At 52.9% G+C, this 16,298-nt stretch overlaps 1 protein-coding gene across 3 annotated transcripts in view; it reads left to right on the top strand.

Annotated features, from left to right (window-relative positions):
- The first annotated feature begins 2,954 nt into the window (after positions 1–2,954).
- The window catches only part of SYN2 (synapsin II), a 131,505-nt gene continuing 118,161 nt past the window's right edge, over positions 2,955–16,298 (top strand). For all 3 annotated transcript variants that reach the window (XM_060180685.1, XM_060180683.1, XM_060180687.1), the window contains exon 1: positions 2,955–3,321. In XM_060180685.1, coding sequence (XP_060036668.1) covers positions 3,059–3,321 — 263 coding nt within the window. In that variant the 5' untranslated portion in view covers positions 2,955–3,058. The remainder of the gene's footprint in view (positions 3,322–16,298) is intronic.

Here is a 16,298-nt window from a genome sequence, read left to right as displayed (position 1 = left end):
GGGTGGCATCCCGGAAGAGGTGTGGCCCCCACCACCTCTACTTCTCTGAGAAGCCCTCCTTACTCCCCAGAACACAGGCAGGAGGAGTCCCTCCTTCCTGAGTGCTTCTAAGCCACCTGTTTATGGCGGGGTGGCTAACTGTCCCTGTGTCTGTCCTCTGCTTCCTGCTCCAGTGTCCACAGAGCATGAACCCCAGACAGCAAGGCCCCTGCCCCCTCCCACTCTCCCTGTCAGCAGGTGCAGGGGGAGGGGCCCGGGCTGGAGAAAGACCAGCTGGAGAGAGACCCCTCACCCCTGGCTCTGAGCTGGGGGGGTTGGTCTCCAGGTTCCAGCTGGGTGCCAGCCGGGATGTGGGAGGCCTGAATCGCCTGCCAGTATCAGCGACAGCCCCCTCGCTGTCCCACTCAGCCAAATCAGCAGGGCCCAGGAAGCAGTTCAGACAAGAAGAGGAGGCCAGCCACCCCTGCTCAGACCCTCACAGGGTCCAGACGCTTGAGGCGGATGCCATAGTCTCTTCAGCATCTCAGCTTTGCGGGAGCATTTGGTTAGTTGTTTTTAAATCTCTGTTTATTAAGTGACGGGCTATGCACCTCCTCAGAGCAGCTGCAGGGGTGAGAGGGCTGATTTGGACAAGCTCATGTGTCACCCACGATGGCCAGGCTTCAGCGTCTGCAGTGTCCTACCTTACCGGACACAGATGCCAAGGATCAGCTCTTGAGAGGTGAAAGCAGGCGTCCAGGCCACACACCGAGACTGAGGAAGGGGAGGCGGAGAGGAAGGAATCAGTGCTGGCTTCACGGAGGAAGCATAGTGGGCCAGTGAATGAACTGGAAAGAGCAGGTCCCAAGAAAGATCTTTTGTCTTTTAATTTTTTTTTTTTTTGGTGGCAGGTGGGAATGCATTGTGATCTTAAAATTTCGTAACATACTTAAAAAATAAGTAATAATTAAAATAATTTTAAAATTACTTATTTTTGATGGAGACAGAGGGGAGAAGGCGGGGGGGGGGTGGTGGCTGGTGTGATGCAGCTGGTTGAGTGCACATGTTACAGTGAGCAAGGACCCAGGTTTGAGCCCCAGTCCCCATCTGCAGGGGCAAAGCTTTGCAAGTGGTGAAGCAGTCTGTTGCAGGTGTCTCTCTGTCTGTCTCTCTCTTTAAAATTTTTGGTTTTACTTCTAAAAGCAAAAAGGCAAAGCTTCCCCCTGCAGGAGATGTGGGCCTTGGACACTCACTGGATGGTGAACACAGCATCTGTCAAAACAGGAGGGGCTTTAGCTGGGGGGGGGGAAGGCTGTGCAGAAACTCTCCTCTTCCCACCAAATAAAGCCCCCCCTCACAACACCTTCTGAGGAGGCGGCAGAGGCCATGTCCTGTCCCCCAGGTGAAGCCACTGTGTGCTTTCTCTCCCAGCACTGGTGGTGGTGGTGTATGGAGAGTGGAGTTTCTGATTTTACTGGTGTCTGTGTGTGTGTGTGTGTGTGTGTGTGTGGCGGCCCACCCCTCCTTTGCCTGGGGCCTGGGGAGGCCACACTTCTCTCCTTACTTTGCAAAAGGAAGGCGCTCCTGCTCCTGGGTGGGTGGGTGTGGGGCGCTTTCTTTTGCCTGGGTGTCAGGGTTCCTGGCTCCCCTCTCCCCCAGGCCCAGCTGACTCTGGGCTCCATCTCTCGCTCCAGCTCTGAGCTGAGTTCAGGGGGCTCAGGGACTGCAACCCCACACCTGGACCCCTAGACCCTCATACCCTGAGGCGGGGGTGGGGGTGTAGAGGGCGCCTCCTCCCCCACCTACAAGTCCCCACACCTTGAAGCTCACGGTGGGCTTAAAGGGCCGCGTCCCCCCCAGTCCTTAGACCCCGAGGTGCAGAGGGGGCTCAGAGGGACGGCCCCTTCCTTCGCACCCCAGATACTCAGACCCCAGGTGCTTGCGGGAAGGTGCAGAGGGCGGCTCCTCCCCTCTCTCTCCTCCCCCTCAAGTCCAGTGGGGTGAGGTTCCGCTGGCCGGCTTCCCCCACCCCAAGCCCCAGACCTCAGGCTCAGGGCGGGGGAGAAGAGGGTACAAGAGGGTCGGCCCCCTGCCCTCCCTCTTCAGCCCCCCCTGCAAGGCTCACGGCTCCTCCCCCTCCCCGACCCTACTGCTCCGACACGCACCCAGATGGGGAGGTGCAGTGGGCGGGCTACCTCCACTCTAGTCCCCAGGTCCAAGGCACAGGTGGGGGGGGGGGAGCCCGGTGTGTTTGCAGAGGGCGGCTCCTCCCCTTCCTCCCTTAAGTCCCTAGACCTCGAGGTTGGGGTTGGGGTTGTTCAGAGGGCTGGATCGCCCCCCCCCATCCACCCAGTCCGCTGACCTCAAGGAGCACTATGGAGTGCAGAGGGCCGGCTCCCTAACCCCCAAGTCCCCAGACCCCGAAGTGCACGGGGAGGGGGGGGATGGTGCAGAGGGTGCTCTTCCCCCGAGACTCCGAGGCTCACAGTTGCAGAGAGCGCTCTCCCCCAAGGTCCGCAGACCCCAGCGTGCACGGCGTGGGGTGCAGAGGGCGCCTCCCTGCACCCAGGTCCGCAGACCCCGGGGTGCACGGCGTGGGGTGCAGAGGGCGCCTCCCTGCACCCAGGTCCGCAGACCCCGGGGTGCACGGCGTGGGGTGCAGAGGGCGCCTCCCTGCACCCAGGTCCGCAGACCCCAGGGTGCTCGGCGTGGGGTGCAGCGGGCGCCTCCTCCCTTCATTCCCAGTCTGCAGACAGGCGGTGCAGAGGCGGCTCCCCCAGACCCTGAGGCGGACCCCGCAATGGGGGAGGAGCACCGCGCCCCGCCCCGCCCCGCCCCGCCCCGCCCGCAGGCCCAGTGCTCCCTCAGCGCGCAGCTCTGCTGTGCTCGGCCCCCGGCTCCCGCCGCCCGGCCTGCAGGACCCGCCGCGGGCCCGGTACCCGGCCCCGCACCCGACCCCGCACCCGCACCTGGTTCCGCACCCGGCCCCGCACCCGGCCCCGCACCCGGCCCGGTACCCAGCCTCGCACCCGACCCCGCACCCGCATCCGCACCCGCACCCGGCCCCGCACCCAGCCCCATGATGAACTTCCTGCGGCGCCGGCTGTCGGACAGCAGCTTCGTGGCCAACCTGCCCAACGGCTACCTGGGCGACCTGCAGCGGCCCCCGGCCCCCGCGGCCCCCGCGCCCCCCGCGGCCGCGCCCGGCTTCTTCAGCTCGCTGTCCCAGGCCGTGAAGCAGACGGCCGCCTCCGCCGGGCTGGTGGACGCCCCCGCGGGCCCCGCGACCCCCGCCCGCCGCGCCAAGCTGCTGCTGGTGGTGGACGAGCCTCACACCGACTGGTAGGGCCCGGGGTGCAAGGGGGACCGGGGTGCGCGGTGCAAATGGGACCGGGGTGCAGGCGGGGCCGGGGGCCAAGGTGCAGGGGACTGGGGGTGGGGTTGCGGGGCTGGGGGACTGGGATGTGGGGGACCAGGGTGCGGGGTGCAGAGGGGCGGGGTGCAGGGGGGCTGGGGGGCCGAGGTGTGGGGTGCAGGGGGGCTGGGGGGCAGAGGTGTGGGGTGCAGGGGGGCTGGGAGGCAGAGGTGTGGGGTGCAGGGGGTTGTCTGAGGGGTTCAGGTAGACGGGGGCAGCGGGGTTCACGGGGTGGGCGGGCTGTGGGCTCAGAGGATTGGGGGCTGCAGTGTTCAGGGGTTTGGGGGTGCTGCGGTGTTCAGTGGGGTGTGGAGTCCGGGTTCCAGGGGGGTCTGGAGGAGAGCTGCGGGTCTAGAGGGGCAGCGTCCAGTGGGTTGCTGGAGGCTGTAGGTGTCCAGAGCTGTGGGGGGCTGCGGAGACTGGGTGTGTGGGAGCTGTAGGGACCTGTTGGACCATGCGAGGCGGCTGAAGGGGCGTTGTTGATAGAGGAAGGCCTCAAGCAGCTTCTGGGGTATTGGGGGCTGCACTGGGAACTAGGGGTCTGCAACAGTCACTAGAAACTTGGGGGGGGCTGGGGGCAGCAGGGAACCTGGAAGGGGTGCATAGGAGAGACCCAGCTGTCTGGGAGGTTGCTCAGAACCCCACCAAGGAGGGCTGGGCTTAGCTACCCGGTGGCAGAAGGTGTGGAGGTGGTGGGAGAGGCCCCCACCCCTTTGGAACCATGAAGCCAAAGGGACCTGTCCTGGGTTATCTTTGTCCCCTGGATGCAGAAGAGAGTTTGCTGCAGGAGTCTGGACAGGAGGGACAGGAGGGACAGACTTTGCAGCTTGGACCCCTCCGAGCTTAGGTGCAGGTGGCTCTAGGTGGCCTCAGGTCTCCGAGGGACAATTAAGGACGAAGGCAGAGAGGCTAGGCGGAGGGAAGTTTGGGCTTGAGTGGGGAGGGAGGGGGCTTCCACCTGCACCCAGCAGACTGGTCTCGTCCAGATGTGGGGGCCCAGATGTTTCTGGCTCATTCCAGGGGTCTGGTGGAGGATGACAAGATACTTGGCAGGGAGGGGCTCTCTCTGCCTTCGTCCTTAAAATGTGTGTGTTTGGGGGAGGTAGAAGTGATGGGGGCTTTCCCCCTGGAACAGGAAGACAGAGGCACTCCATTCCACATCATTAGAAGGACACAAACAAAAAGACCTGCCTCCAGGGAGTGGAAGGAGATATCTAACTATCCATCCATCCATCCATCCATCCATCCATCCATCCATCCATGTATCGGGTGTATGTCATATGTGGTGTTTTTCCACGTCCGCATAGTGATGGCTCTGGGGAGACGTTCTCCCAGCGGTAAATTATGAATGAGGTCCATTTAAGACAAATCAATGGAGAAGGATTCTTTTCCTGGAGGGGGAAGCTACCCCCCCCCCCCCCCCCCCCCCCCCCGGCTGTGATGGGTCAGGGCTTGAGGAAAGGGAGGGGCAGGGAACCTGGGCTGCTTTCCTTGAGGCATTTGGAAGGGGGCCCCCTCCCACACAGGCTGAGGCTGGAGACTGGGCCAAAGAGGGTGCACCCCAGGGGAGCTCACAGCCCTCAGTCTGCTGTGTCTCTTGGCTGCTCCACTGCTGTTCCATCTTCATTGATTCCTCACTGGGGGGGGGGGGGAAGGGAGAGCCAGTGGTGAGTGTGGGGGGGACGGGCATGCCTTCTGGAGGGTGACCCCATACCACTACCACCCTGAACAGTTGGTGGGGTGGCAGGTGTTCTTGGTGTTTGTTTTTTTTATTATTGTTTCCTCCTCAGGATAATATACAGCAGAAACTGTGCAGGAAGCCTTGTGGGGTAGGGGGAGACCGGGGTGGGAGGAGAGCTTTGCTGAAGGTGTGGTGGTGCCACTCAACGCACTGCACGCCCCCCTCAGTTCAGATCTTATTGGGGGGAGGTCAACTGAGCTTTCTCAAGCGTCTGTTATCTTCAGACCCTGCACCACTGGATGTGTTCTACCAGGTATGCCACTGCCCAGCTCCCAAGATTTATTTATTAATGAAAGAGAAAGGACAGGTGCACCTTTTGTCATCAGCAGAGCCAGGGATCAGAGGACCTTACTACTTGAACACCACTGTGCTTTAGAGCCCTCACGCTATTATCCCCTTCTCCATGTGGGTCCTGGTCCCCCTCTGGGGAACCAGGCAGTGTAGGGGCCTTGCAGACAACTCAGATTGGGGAGACACAATGGAACAAAACAGAACGGAGAGTTATTAGATGAGAGAGTGTTCCAGGCGTTCAATAGATAGAGCGATTATTAGCGAGAGCCAGAGTTGTTGGTGAAAGCTTGACAAAAGATGAGTGTGGAAGAGAGGCCGGGAGAAGGTGGGGAGGGCTGGGGGAGGATGGTATTGAGGCTTCCTGTTTCTCTGCAACAGTCTGACCCCCCCCCCCTCTTCTGCACCTTGTCCCGGCACACCCTCTCTGTTTGGGCCTGTTTACCAGTGAGAAGGCAGGAAGCTACTCCTCTGTATGGGTCCGATGAAGCTGCTGTAAATTTCTGTGTGGTTCTTACTGCCTCTGTGTGCCTGCAGACTGGAAGCTGTCCTTGGAAGGTCTTATTCTGGGGGAAGATGGCCTGGCAGGAGCCAGAGAATTTGCCCCTTGCCCTGGAGATGAGGCTTCTGATGGGACTCATATAAGCTACTTTCTTTTTATAATAATAATTATTTAAATATCTTTATTGCTTGGTAGAGACAGCCAGAAATTGAGAGGAAGGGGAGATAGGGAGAGAGACAGGAAGATACCTGCAACCTAGCTTCACCACTTGCAAAGCTTTCCCCCTGCCGGTGGGGACTGGGGCTTGAACCTGGGTCCTTGTACACTATAACACGTGCGCTCAACAGATGTACCACCACCTGCCCCTCCTTTTAAAATTTATTTATTTATTTATTGTATAGAGACAGCCAGAAATCAAGAGGGAAGAGAGAGATGTAGAGGGAGAGAGACAGAGAGACACCTGAAGCCCTGAGTCACCACTTGTGAAGCTTCCCCCTTGCTGGTGGGGACTGGGGACTTGAACCCAGGTCCTTGTGCACTGTAATGTGTGCTCAACCAGGTGCGCCAACACTCAGCACCTCTAAGCTACTTTACTAATAGCTGATTTACAGCTCTTGTCTGATTTTCTTTTTCTTTTCTTTTTTATTTTTTTATATTTGTTTATTTATTTATTTACTCCCTTCTGTTGCCCTAGTTGTTTTTCATTGTTGCTGTAGCTGTTGCTGTTAATGTCGTTGTTGTTGGATAGGACAGAGAGAAATGGAGAGAGATGGGGAAGACAGAGGGGGGAGAGAAAGATAGACACCTGCAGACCTGCCTCACCGCCTGTGAAGCGACTCCTCTGCAGGCGGGGAGCCAGGGTCTCAAACCGGGATCCTTGAGCCAGTCCTTACACTTGACACCACGTGCACTTAACCTGCTGCGCTACTGCCCGACTCCCAGCTGTTGTCTGATTTTCTTCTCTGAAGCAATAACGTAGATGGATTAAGCTCATGAGCCCAGCCCGAGTCTAGTGTCAGGCAGCAGTTCTTGGCTTCTGTGTTTCTGTTCTCAGCTGCAATTCTTAGAACTACTGCGTGTCTCCTTCTCATGTGTCTGAATCAGAATCATCCCAGTTAAATATTGATAAGTGGTTTTATTAAAAAATAAAATCTCTCGGAGTCAAGGAGCAGGTGCGCGGTGACTTGAAAAGGTCTTGATTTTTTCTTCCCTCTGAAGGCTGGTGTTTCCTGAACTTGCCTCGTGTGTTGGTTCCACAGAGAGGCAACGAGCAGGTGCCACCTGTGCCCAGTGGGATTTCTCTGGTGTTGAAACAGGAAACTAGGGTTCATCCTTCTAATGGAATTTAAGGCCGTTGCTTCCAGGCTTGGGACTGTAACACACCGGACTCTCCTGCCTGCCTGCCTGCTCAGAGCCCCCAGGTTCAACCCCTGGAACCACCACATCACAGAGCTTAACAGTCCTATGGTCTCTCTCTCGCTCTCTCTCTTGCTCATGAAAGAGCTTTAAGAAAGCGGGCATTTTGTTCCACTTAAATTATAGAATGTGGATATAAGGGGGCTTTTAAGAAACATTTAAATAATTTGGGATTTTGAAAGAAAGGCTTAAAATAGGCATCCCCTCTGGGTAGCCAGAATACACAGTAGACTTCCTTGAATTTCTATCAGAATAATTGCAGGCGATGGAAATGAGGGACCTTACCACGGATCAGGCTGATGGGAAAATTGGAGGGTTCTCTTTCTCTCTTCTCTTAATTGAAATACGCTTCTACTCATTGCCTGGAATCTTAAGATTAATTACACACTACTGGACCTTTGAGAAATGTATCTGCTCCACTGGAAAAAAAACAACTCAAACTTATATATCATATGTATTGTTAGTAAACAGTATCCAGAGAGGCCCACGAGAGGGCCTATGGTAACGTTCCTGTTGGAAGCGACCAGTGGTGGTGGAGAGAGGGATCTGTTAGAGGTCTAGGCATATAAGCCTTCTTTCTCTTTAAGGTCTTCACTGAAGTTTCTACTGTATTTTGGACTGCAATTTAGGGGAAAGAAAAGAAAAGATTGCACTCAAGGTGGCTGGGGAGACAGCATAGTGATTATGCAAAAAGCTTTCCTGCCTGAGGCTCTGAGGTCCTAGGTTCAATCCCCTGACACTGGCATCGCTCTCTGTGTGTCTGTATTTCTCTTTAATTAAAAACAAACAAACAGGGAGTCGGGCGATAGCACAGCAGGTTAAGCACATGTGGTGCAAAGCGCAAGGACCGGCGTAAGGATCCCGGTTCAAGCCCCCAGCTCCCCACCTGCAGGGGAGTCGCTTCACGGGCGGTGAAGCAGGTCTGCAGGTGTCTGTCTTTCTCTCCCCCTCTCTGTCTTCCCCTCCTCTCTCCATTTCTCTCTGTCCTCTCCAACAACAACGACATCAATAACAACAACAGCTATAGCAAGAATGAAAAACAAGAAGGGCAACAGAAGGGAATAAATAAATAAATATTTAAACAAACAATAAATAAATGAAATATTTTATAAATTGCACCTGAGGGGTGGCAAGGTAGCTCACCTAGGAAGGTGCTTGCTTCACTGAGGGCAGGACTCGGGTTTGAGTCTGGACCAAGCTGACTGGGGGGAGTCTTGGAGGCTGTGGTCTTTCTCTTTCCCTCTTCTTCCTCCTCCTCCTCCTCCTCTTCCTCCTCCTCTCTCTGTCTTTCTACTTGAAAGTCAGCTCAGAGTGGTGAAGCCTCAGTTATGACCAAACAAACAACAGTGTACTTGAACAAGGAATGAATGTCCTTATTCTAAAAGCTAATCTGATATTTTTTCCTTGTGTATCACACACTTGCAGAAGAGGTAAACTTTCTCTCAGTTTCTCCTCTGTCTCTGTTCCCAGTAGTTCTGGTCCCAGTGACCAAATGAGCTTTTCACCCTATTCTGGCCCCTTGTTGAACCTGAAAGTTCCTACAGCCCAGAAGCTCAGGCGATAGCTTCTATTGTCTAGGGACAGCAAAGAGAATGTGCCCACAGGTGTCAGGGGACCCCCTCTGTGTACCTACAGGCCAGGTGTCTGGGGGACCCCGTCTCTGTGCACCTACGGGCCAGGTGTCTGGGTCCCCCTCTGTGCCCACAGGTGTCTGGGTCCCCCACGTGTACAGAACCCATGAGCTAAGAAGACCGAGACAAAGTGCCTGCCTGCTAAGACCTTTCTGTCCACTTGGTGGCCCCCACATTGGCGTCGCCCGAGAGCCCTTTGAACTACAGGTTACGGGGCGTCACTCTACACCCCGTGGAATGGGAATTTACGTTTTCACAGCTCCTCCTGGTGATGGGCACGTGCCCTGTGTTTAAGATCCAAGGGCAGCGGGTGTGGTGATGCCACGGGAGGACCGTTTCCGCCGTCCCTGGTGAGCCTCTCACGCGGCACTGTGCCCAGTCGCCGCTCTGAGCTCTGCAAATATCACCGGGCTTTCGCTCCGGCAGCGTAGTACTACAGAAGTCTGGGAGGATGAGAGACAGATGTGGGCCAGAGCAGGGAGGGAGGACTTCGTGGGTGAAACGAGATGTGAATGGAGTCTTGAGAGATCTGAGTCAGAGAGGGCTTGGCTCAGCCCAGCGGGCGGGAGAAGGGCAGTGACGGCAGCAGGTCGGCACACGGTCCAGGACACCAGCTTCCGCCCCTCTCTGCGAAGCTTGTCATGACAAAGGGAAATTCCAGGAGTGCTGGTCAGGGTGGGTTGGTGCTTACGAGTGACTCCGGAAGACTATGCCAGTCGTGAAGGAAGCTCCAGCGTGTCTGCTCTGTTGGGTAGTCCATCTGTCTGTCCTGCGGTAGGACTAACACAAGCACACAGGTTCCATAGAATTTCATTGTTCACGTACTTTCTGTGTCCCAGTGCTTTGGGGCATTTGGCACTGGAAGGCCACATGGGTTAGAGAGTCAGTGCTGGTCTGAGGCGGGGAAATTGTTCAAGGGTGCTCAGATACTGAATGCCAGAGCTAGGACCAGAAGCAAGGAGCTATCTCTCTCCTCTCTCTTTTCCCATCCCTTCCAGCTAGAACACTGTGTCCTGACATACCTCTGTTTTTACTGTTCATATATAAATATATTTAGAGTTTTATTGACTACATATGAGAGAGTTTCACGTGAAGGAGAGAGAAAGAGAGAAAGCACACAGTCAGAGCATCACTGGTACATGCAGTGCTGGGGGATCGAACCAGGGACCTCAGGCATGAAAGTCCAGTGCTCTACTGGTTGAGCTATCCTCCCAGCTGCATGATATATATTTTTATCTGGTCAACTTTTTAAATTTAATTTATTTATTATTGGATAGAGACAGAGAAATTGAGAGGGAAGGGGAAGATAGAGGGGGAGAGAGACAGAGAGACCCCTGCATCCCTGCTTCACCACTTGTGAAGCTTTCCCCCTGCAGGTGGGGACCAGGGCTTTGAACCTGGGTCCTTGCGCATTATAGTGTGTGTGCTTAACCAGGTATGTCTTCTGGTTAACTTTGTAATACGACTTTATATCCATGTTTTATTTTTAATTTTATTCCACAGGGATCCAGGTAATAGGTGGCGTATATTCTAAACAGTAGGTGGAACATTACTTTCTGTTTCTTTGCCGTCTGCTACGGCGATGCTGGCTCCCCAGACCTCCTGTTTAGGTGTGGGCTTCGCCTTTCCCACGCCTCGTCTCACCACGCCACCCCGACCATGAAGATGTCACGAACACTGATTGATAAGAGCAGCCACTTGCCCCAAATCACACAGCTGCTTAGCCCCAGTGTCAGAATCTAAACCCATACAGATAAATTTCAGACACAAAATTAGGACGATGACTTTTTTTTTCTTATTTTAAAAAAAGATTTCTTTTTAAAAATATTTATTTATTTATTCTCTATTTTGTTGCCCTTGTTTTATTGCTATAGTTATTGTTGTTATTGATGTTGTTGTTGGGTAGGACAGAGAGAAATGGAGAGAGGAGGGGAAGACAGAGAGGGGGAGAGAAAGACAGACACCTGCAGACCTGCTTCACCGCCTGTGAAGTGACTCCCCTGCAGGTGGGGAGCCGGGGGCTCTAATCAGCATCCTCACGCCGGTCCTTGTGCTTTGTGCCACATGCGCTTAACCTGCTGCGCTACCGCCTGACCCCCCCCCCCAAAAAAAAACGTTTCTTTTGCAAAAGGACTTAATCACATGATTTATTTATTTAGACAACAAGTGTTCTTCTGCTTCTGAAATTACTCAGTTTACAACAAAATTTGGTATAGGTGGCGGGTGGTGGTGCACCTGGTTGAGTGCACATGTTATAATGCACGAGGACCTGGGTTCAAGCCCCGGTCTCCACCTGCAGAGGGAGAGCTTCGTGAGTGGTGAAACAGGGCTGCAGTTGTCTCTCTGCTTCTCTCCCTCTCTCCCTCCCCTCTTCCCTCTCAATTTCTGGTTGTCTCTATCTAATAAATAAAGATAATAAAAAATTAAAAAAAAGATATACACAGGGCTTTTTCAGGCTTGTCTCCAGGGCCGGGAATGGGAATGCCATTTCATTAGGTGACTTCAGCAGGGAGGCAGACTCACACCCTGGCCTTGCGTGTCTAGTGCACTCACACTGGCTGTGCACTGGTAACTTGTGTCACACTCCCCTGGTGGCCTGCCACCCTTTGTTTTAGTTTCTTGCTTGATGCAGCTGAGGACCAGAAGGTGACATGGAGATTCTTAGGTGAGAGGAGACGGGGTAGAAGGCTCTTCTGTCGCTCAGATATGACTTCAGGGCAGTAGGAGGAAGTAGCTTAGACCCAGGTGGGCAGTCACCACAGGCCTCTAAGCTCCAGGGAGGCCCCTGCCGGGAGACTGGGGGCAAGGGAGCGTTGGGTTGCTTGACAACAGGTGTTTCTGAAAATTTCATCAGTTCTTGCAGTTCCGTAGAGCAGGCCTTGGTCTCAGCCTTCCTCTTAGCAGTGGGGAGCAACGTGGAGAGACAGACATGGAGGGCTGACGGCCCAACTCATAGGCCTCAACCAGCTCCCAGCCCTGGCCCCGTGTGTCCCTGCCAGTTACATTACTCCTCTGGGGCTTTTCTCTCTGCTCTTGAATATTTGTTCTCTGGGTTCCCACTGTGTGTCAGATGCTGTCCTAGGGTCTAGAATAACGCAGGCAGATGTTAATCTCTCTCTCTCTTTTTTTTTTTTCTGCCTTTCAGCACTACAAATCCAGAGCTCCTGGTGGCCATTTTTTCCATTTTATTGGATAGGACAGAGAGAAATGGAGAGAGGAGGGGAAAGAGAAAGGGAGAGGTAGAAAGGGAGAGAGACACCTGCAGACCTGCTTCACCTGTAGGTGGGGAACCAAGGCTCAAGCCTGGATCCTTGCTCGGGCCCTTGTGCTTAGTACTATTGTGCTCAAACAGATGTGCCATCACCCGGTCCTACTGTTAATTTCCTTCTCTGTAAAATGGAGATATTTATTTGTTTACCAGAGCACTGCTCCACTGTCAGCTGTGGTCAAACCAGGGATTGAACCTGGACCTCTGGTGCCTCAGGCAGGAAAGTCTGCTGCATAAGCCACTGCGCTATTTGTCTCTGCCTAATATGTAGCTATCAGATAGGGTTGTTCTGAGAAGTGAATAAGGCTCTGAGAAAGCTTGATGTAAAGAAAGGGCAAAGAGCCCAACAGGTGACTGTGAGGACCCTCCCTGTCATCCATCTCAGCTTCCCAACCTTTGTTGGCTCCATTCATTCATTCATTCATTCATTCATTCATTCATTCATTCATTCATTCACTCCTTGAGTTCCTCACACTGTATTGCGAAAGTCGTGGTCTACACTGCAGCTTGAGAGATAAGGGCTTCTTCCGAGATCAGACAGGATTGGGTGTGTTCAGGCCTTGACTGAGGGGCTGATTCTGTGAGTAGTTTTTTTTTTTTTTTTTAATTGAGGGCAGCTGCCTCAGAGAAAAATCACTGAAGGCTCTTTCATCTTTCTTTCTTTCTTTCTTTCTTTCTTTCTTTCTTTCTTTCTCTCTTTCTTTCTTTTTTTGCCTCCAGGCTTATTGCCGGGGCTCGGTGCCTGCACCACGAATCCACTGCTCCTGGAGACCAGTTTTTCCCATCTTGTTGCCCTTGTTGTTTTAACATTGTTGTGGTTATTATTATTATTGTTGTTGTTGCTGCCGTTGGATAGGACAGAAAGAAAGGGAGAGAGAAGGGGAAGACAGAGAGGGGGAGAGAAAGACAGACACCTGCAGACCTGCTTCACCGCCTGTGAAGCGACTCCCCTGCAGGTGGGGAGCCGGGGGCTTGAACTGGGATCCCTACGCTGGTCCTTATGCTTTGTGCCACTTTGTCCTTATGCTTTGTGCACTTAACCCGCTGTGCTACCGCCCAACTCCCTGAAGGCTTTTTTTAAAAAATATTTTTGAAAAGATGACATAGTTTCACCTAAAGCTTTTTTATCATCTTTATTTACTGGATAGAGACAGCCAGCACTCAACCAGGTACGCCACCACCCAGTCCTTATATAGTTCATTTAAAAAAATATATCCATTATTTATTATTAGATAGAGACAAATTGAGAGGAGTGGGAGATAGAGAGGGAAAGAGACAGAGAGACCCCTGCAACCCTGCTTCACTTCTTGTGAAGCTTTCCCCCTGCAGGGAGGGGCCAGACAGGGGGCTTGAACATGTGTCCTCGTGCACTGCAGTGTGTGCGCTTAACCAAGTGCGCCACCGCCTGGCCCTGCGTGGTTTAATTTTTTACGAGAGACGCGTCATCCACTTGACTGAGTTATGTTTCAGGTTTAGGGACAAGACCACATAATGATTTACTTAATACATGCGTTCTAAAACAGCTCTCCTTCAGTCTCACGTGTGACTCATTCAGAGTGGCAGGAGCAGAGAGATGTGCGGGGGGAGAGGGAAGACTCCGGGATGGTGGTGGGGACCCCGGCTCTGGCGCTGAGTTCATCGTGTTTGAGCAGCCTCAGGCCTGCAGCCTCCCTCTCCATCTTCTCCAGCACCCCGCTGCTCTGGCAACCTGCCACATTTATTGTTTCAGACCCGTGATCCCTGTCCCCTGGCCCTGGGCAGACACTCTTTGGATGTCACCCTCTCTGAGCACACACTGGGCTTCCAGGGTCCTGCGCCGTGGGGCAGCTCCTATGTGTTCTCTCTTCCCTCAGCATTTTATTTAGTTCTCAGGATGAGGGCCGGGGGTTATTTTAACCACTGAAGCTTCACCAGAAGGCTGAACAGCAGTCTGAATCTGGCCTATAAACGACCCCCTTTCCTTCCTGCCTCCTCCAGGACTGGGCTCTAGACTTCATCTCTTCTTTTTACTTATTTATTCTTATTTTTAAGTTTTTTTGTTTTAAAAAAGCAATTATTAGGGAGTTGGGCGGTAGCACAGCGGGTTAAGTGCGCATGGTGCAAAGCACAAGGACCGGCGTGAGGATGCCGATTAGAGTCCCCCGGCTCCCCACCTGCAGGGGAGTCGCTTCACGGGCAGTGAAGCAGGTCTGCAGGTGTCTGTCTTTCTCTCCCCCTCTCTGTCTTCCCCTCCTCTCTCCATTTCTCTCTGTCCTACCCAACAATGACAACAGTAATAATTACAGCAATAAAGCAACAAGAGCAACAAAAGGAAATAAATAAATTAATTAAAAAACATACATATTTTTAATTTTTATTTTTTAAATTTCTTTATTGGGGAATTAATGTTTTACATTCAACAGTAAATACAATAATTTGTACATGCATAACATTCCCCAGTTTCCCATATAACAATACAACCCCCACTAGGTCCTCTGTCATCCTTTTTGGACCTGTATTCTCCCCACCCATCCACCCCTACCCCAGAGTCTTTTACTTTGGTGCAATACGCCAATTCCAGTTCAGGTTCTACTTTTTTTTTTATGATCTTGTTTTTCAACTTCTTTTTTTTTTTAATATTTATTTTGTTTGTTTATTCCCTTTTGTTGCCCTTGTTGTTTTATTGTTGTAGTTATTATTGTTGTTGTCGTTGTTGGATAGGACAGAGAGAAATGGAGAGAGGAGGGGAAGACAGAGAGGAGGAGAGAAAGATAGACACCTGCAGACCTGCTTCACCGCCCGTGAAGCGACTCCCCTGCAGGTGGGGAGCCGGGGTTCGAACCGGGATCCTTATGCCGGTCCTTGTGCTTTGTGCCACCTGCGCTTAACCCGCTGCGCTACAGCCCGACTCCACTTTTTCAACTTCTGCCTCAGAGTGAGATCATCCCATATTCAGCCTTCTGTTTCTGACTTATTTCACTTAACATGAATTTTTCAAGGTCCATCCAAGATCGGCTGAAAATGGTGAAGTCACCATTTTTTACAGCTGAGTAGTATTCCATTGTATATAGACCACAACTTGCTCAGCCACTCATCTGTTGTTGGACACCTGGGTTGCTTCCAGGTTTTGGCTATTACAAATTGTGCTGCCAAGAACATATGTGTACACAGATCTTTTTGGATGGATGTGTTGAGTTCCTTAGGATATATCCCCAGGAGAGGAATTGCAGGATCATAGTGTAGGTCCATAAAAAAACATATTTTCTTATCTTTATGTATTATTGGATAGAGGCAGAAATTGAGAGGGGAGTGGTAGATAGAGGAAGTGACAGGGAGACACCTGCATCCCTGCTTCACCATGCGTGAGACATCTCTGCTGCAGGTGGGGACCGGGGGCTCGAACCAGGGTCTGTGTGCATTGTGATGTGTGTGTTTAACCAGGTGCGCCACTGCCTGGTCTCTAGCAGTGAATCCTTTATCATTTCTTCTCCCTGGTTCTCCCCATGCTCCTTGTCTCCTGTGGGGACAACTGTGATCTTGCACTTGGGATGTTTGCAAGTCTCTTTAGAATTTATAGTTATTTTATTTTTATTTTTCATCTTCCTTCCTTCCTTCCTTCCTTCCTCCCTCCCTCCCTCCTTCCCTCCCTTCCTTCCTTCCCTCCCTTCCTTCTCTCTCTCCCTCTCCCTCTCTCTCCCTCTCTCTCTCTCCCACCAAGGTTATTGCTGGACTCAGTGCCTGCACTGTGAATCTACTTCTGGCAGCTCTTTCCCCCCCTGTCTTATTTTTATTTCACAGGACAGAGAGAAATTGAGAGGGGAGGGGGAAGTAGAGAGGGGAAGAGACTGGGAGACACCTGTAGCCCTGCTTCACCACTCATGAAGCGGACCCCCTGCAGGTGGGGACCAGGGGCTTGAACCCTGGTCTTTGCGCATGGTGATGTGTGCCCTTAACTGGGGGCGCCACCACCCAGCCCCCAGGACATCCAGTTGTTCTTTAATAACTAGAATGAGTGTGTATTGCACCAGAGTAAAAGACTCTGGGGGGTGTGTGTGGGGGGAATACAGGTCCTGGGACAG

This window comes from Erinaceus europaeus, chromosome 21 (genome assembly GCF_950295315.1).
Source record: "Erinaceus europaeus chromosome 21, mEriEur2.1, whole genome shotgun sequence".
NCBI classification, from domain to species: domain Eukaryota; kingdom Metazoa; phylum Chordata; class Mammalia; order Eulipotyphla; family Erinaceidae; genus Erinaceus; species Erinaceus europaeus.
The sequence above is the reverse complement of the archived record's forward strand: the minus strand, read 5'-3'. Positions and strand labels throughout refer to the sequence as shown.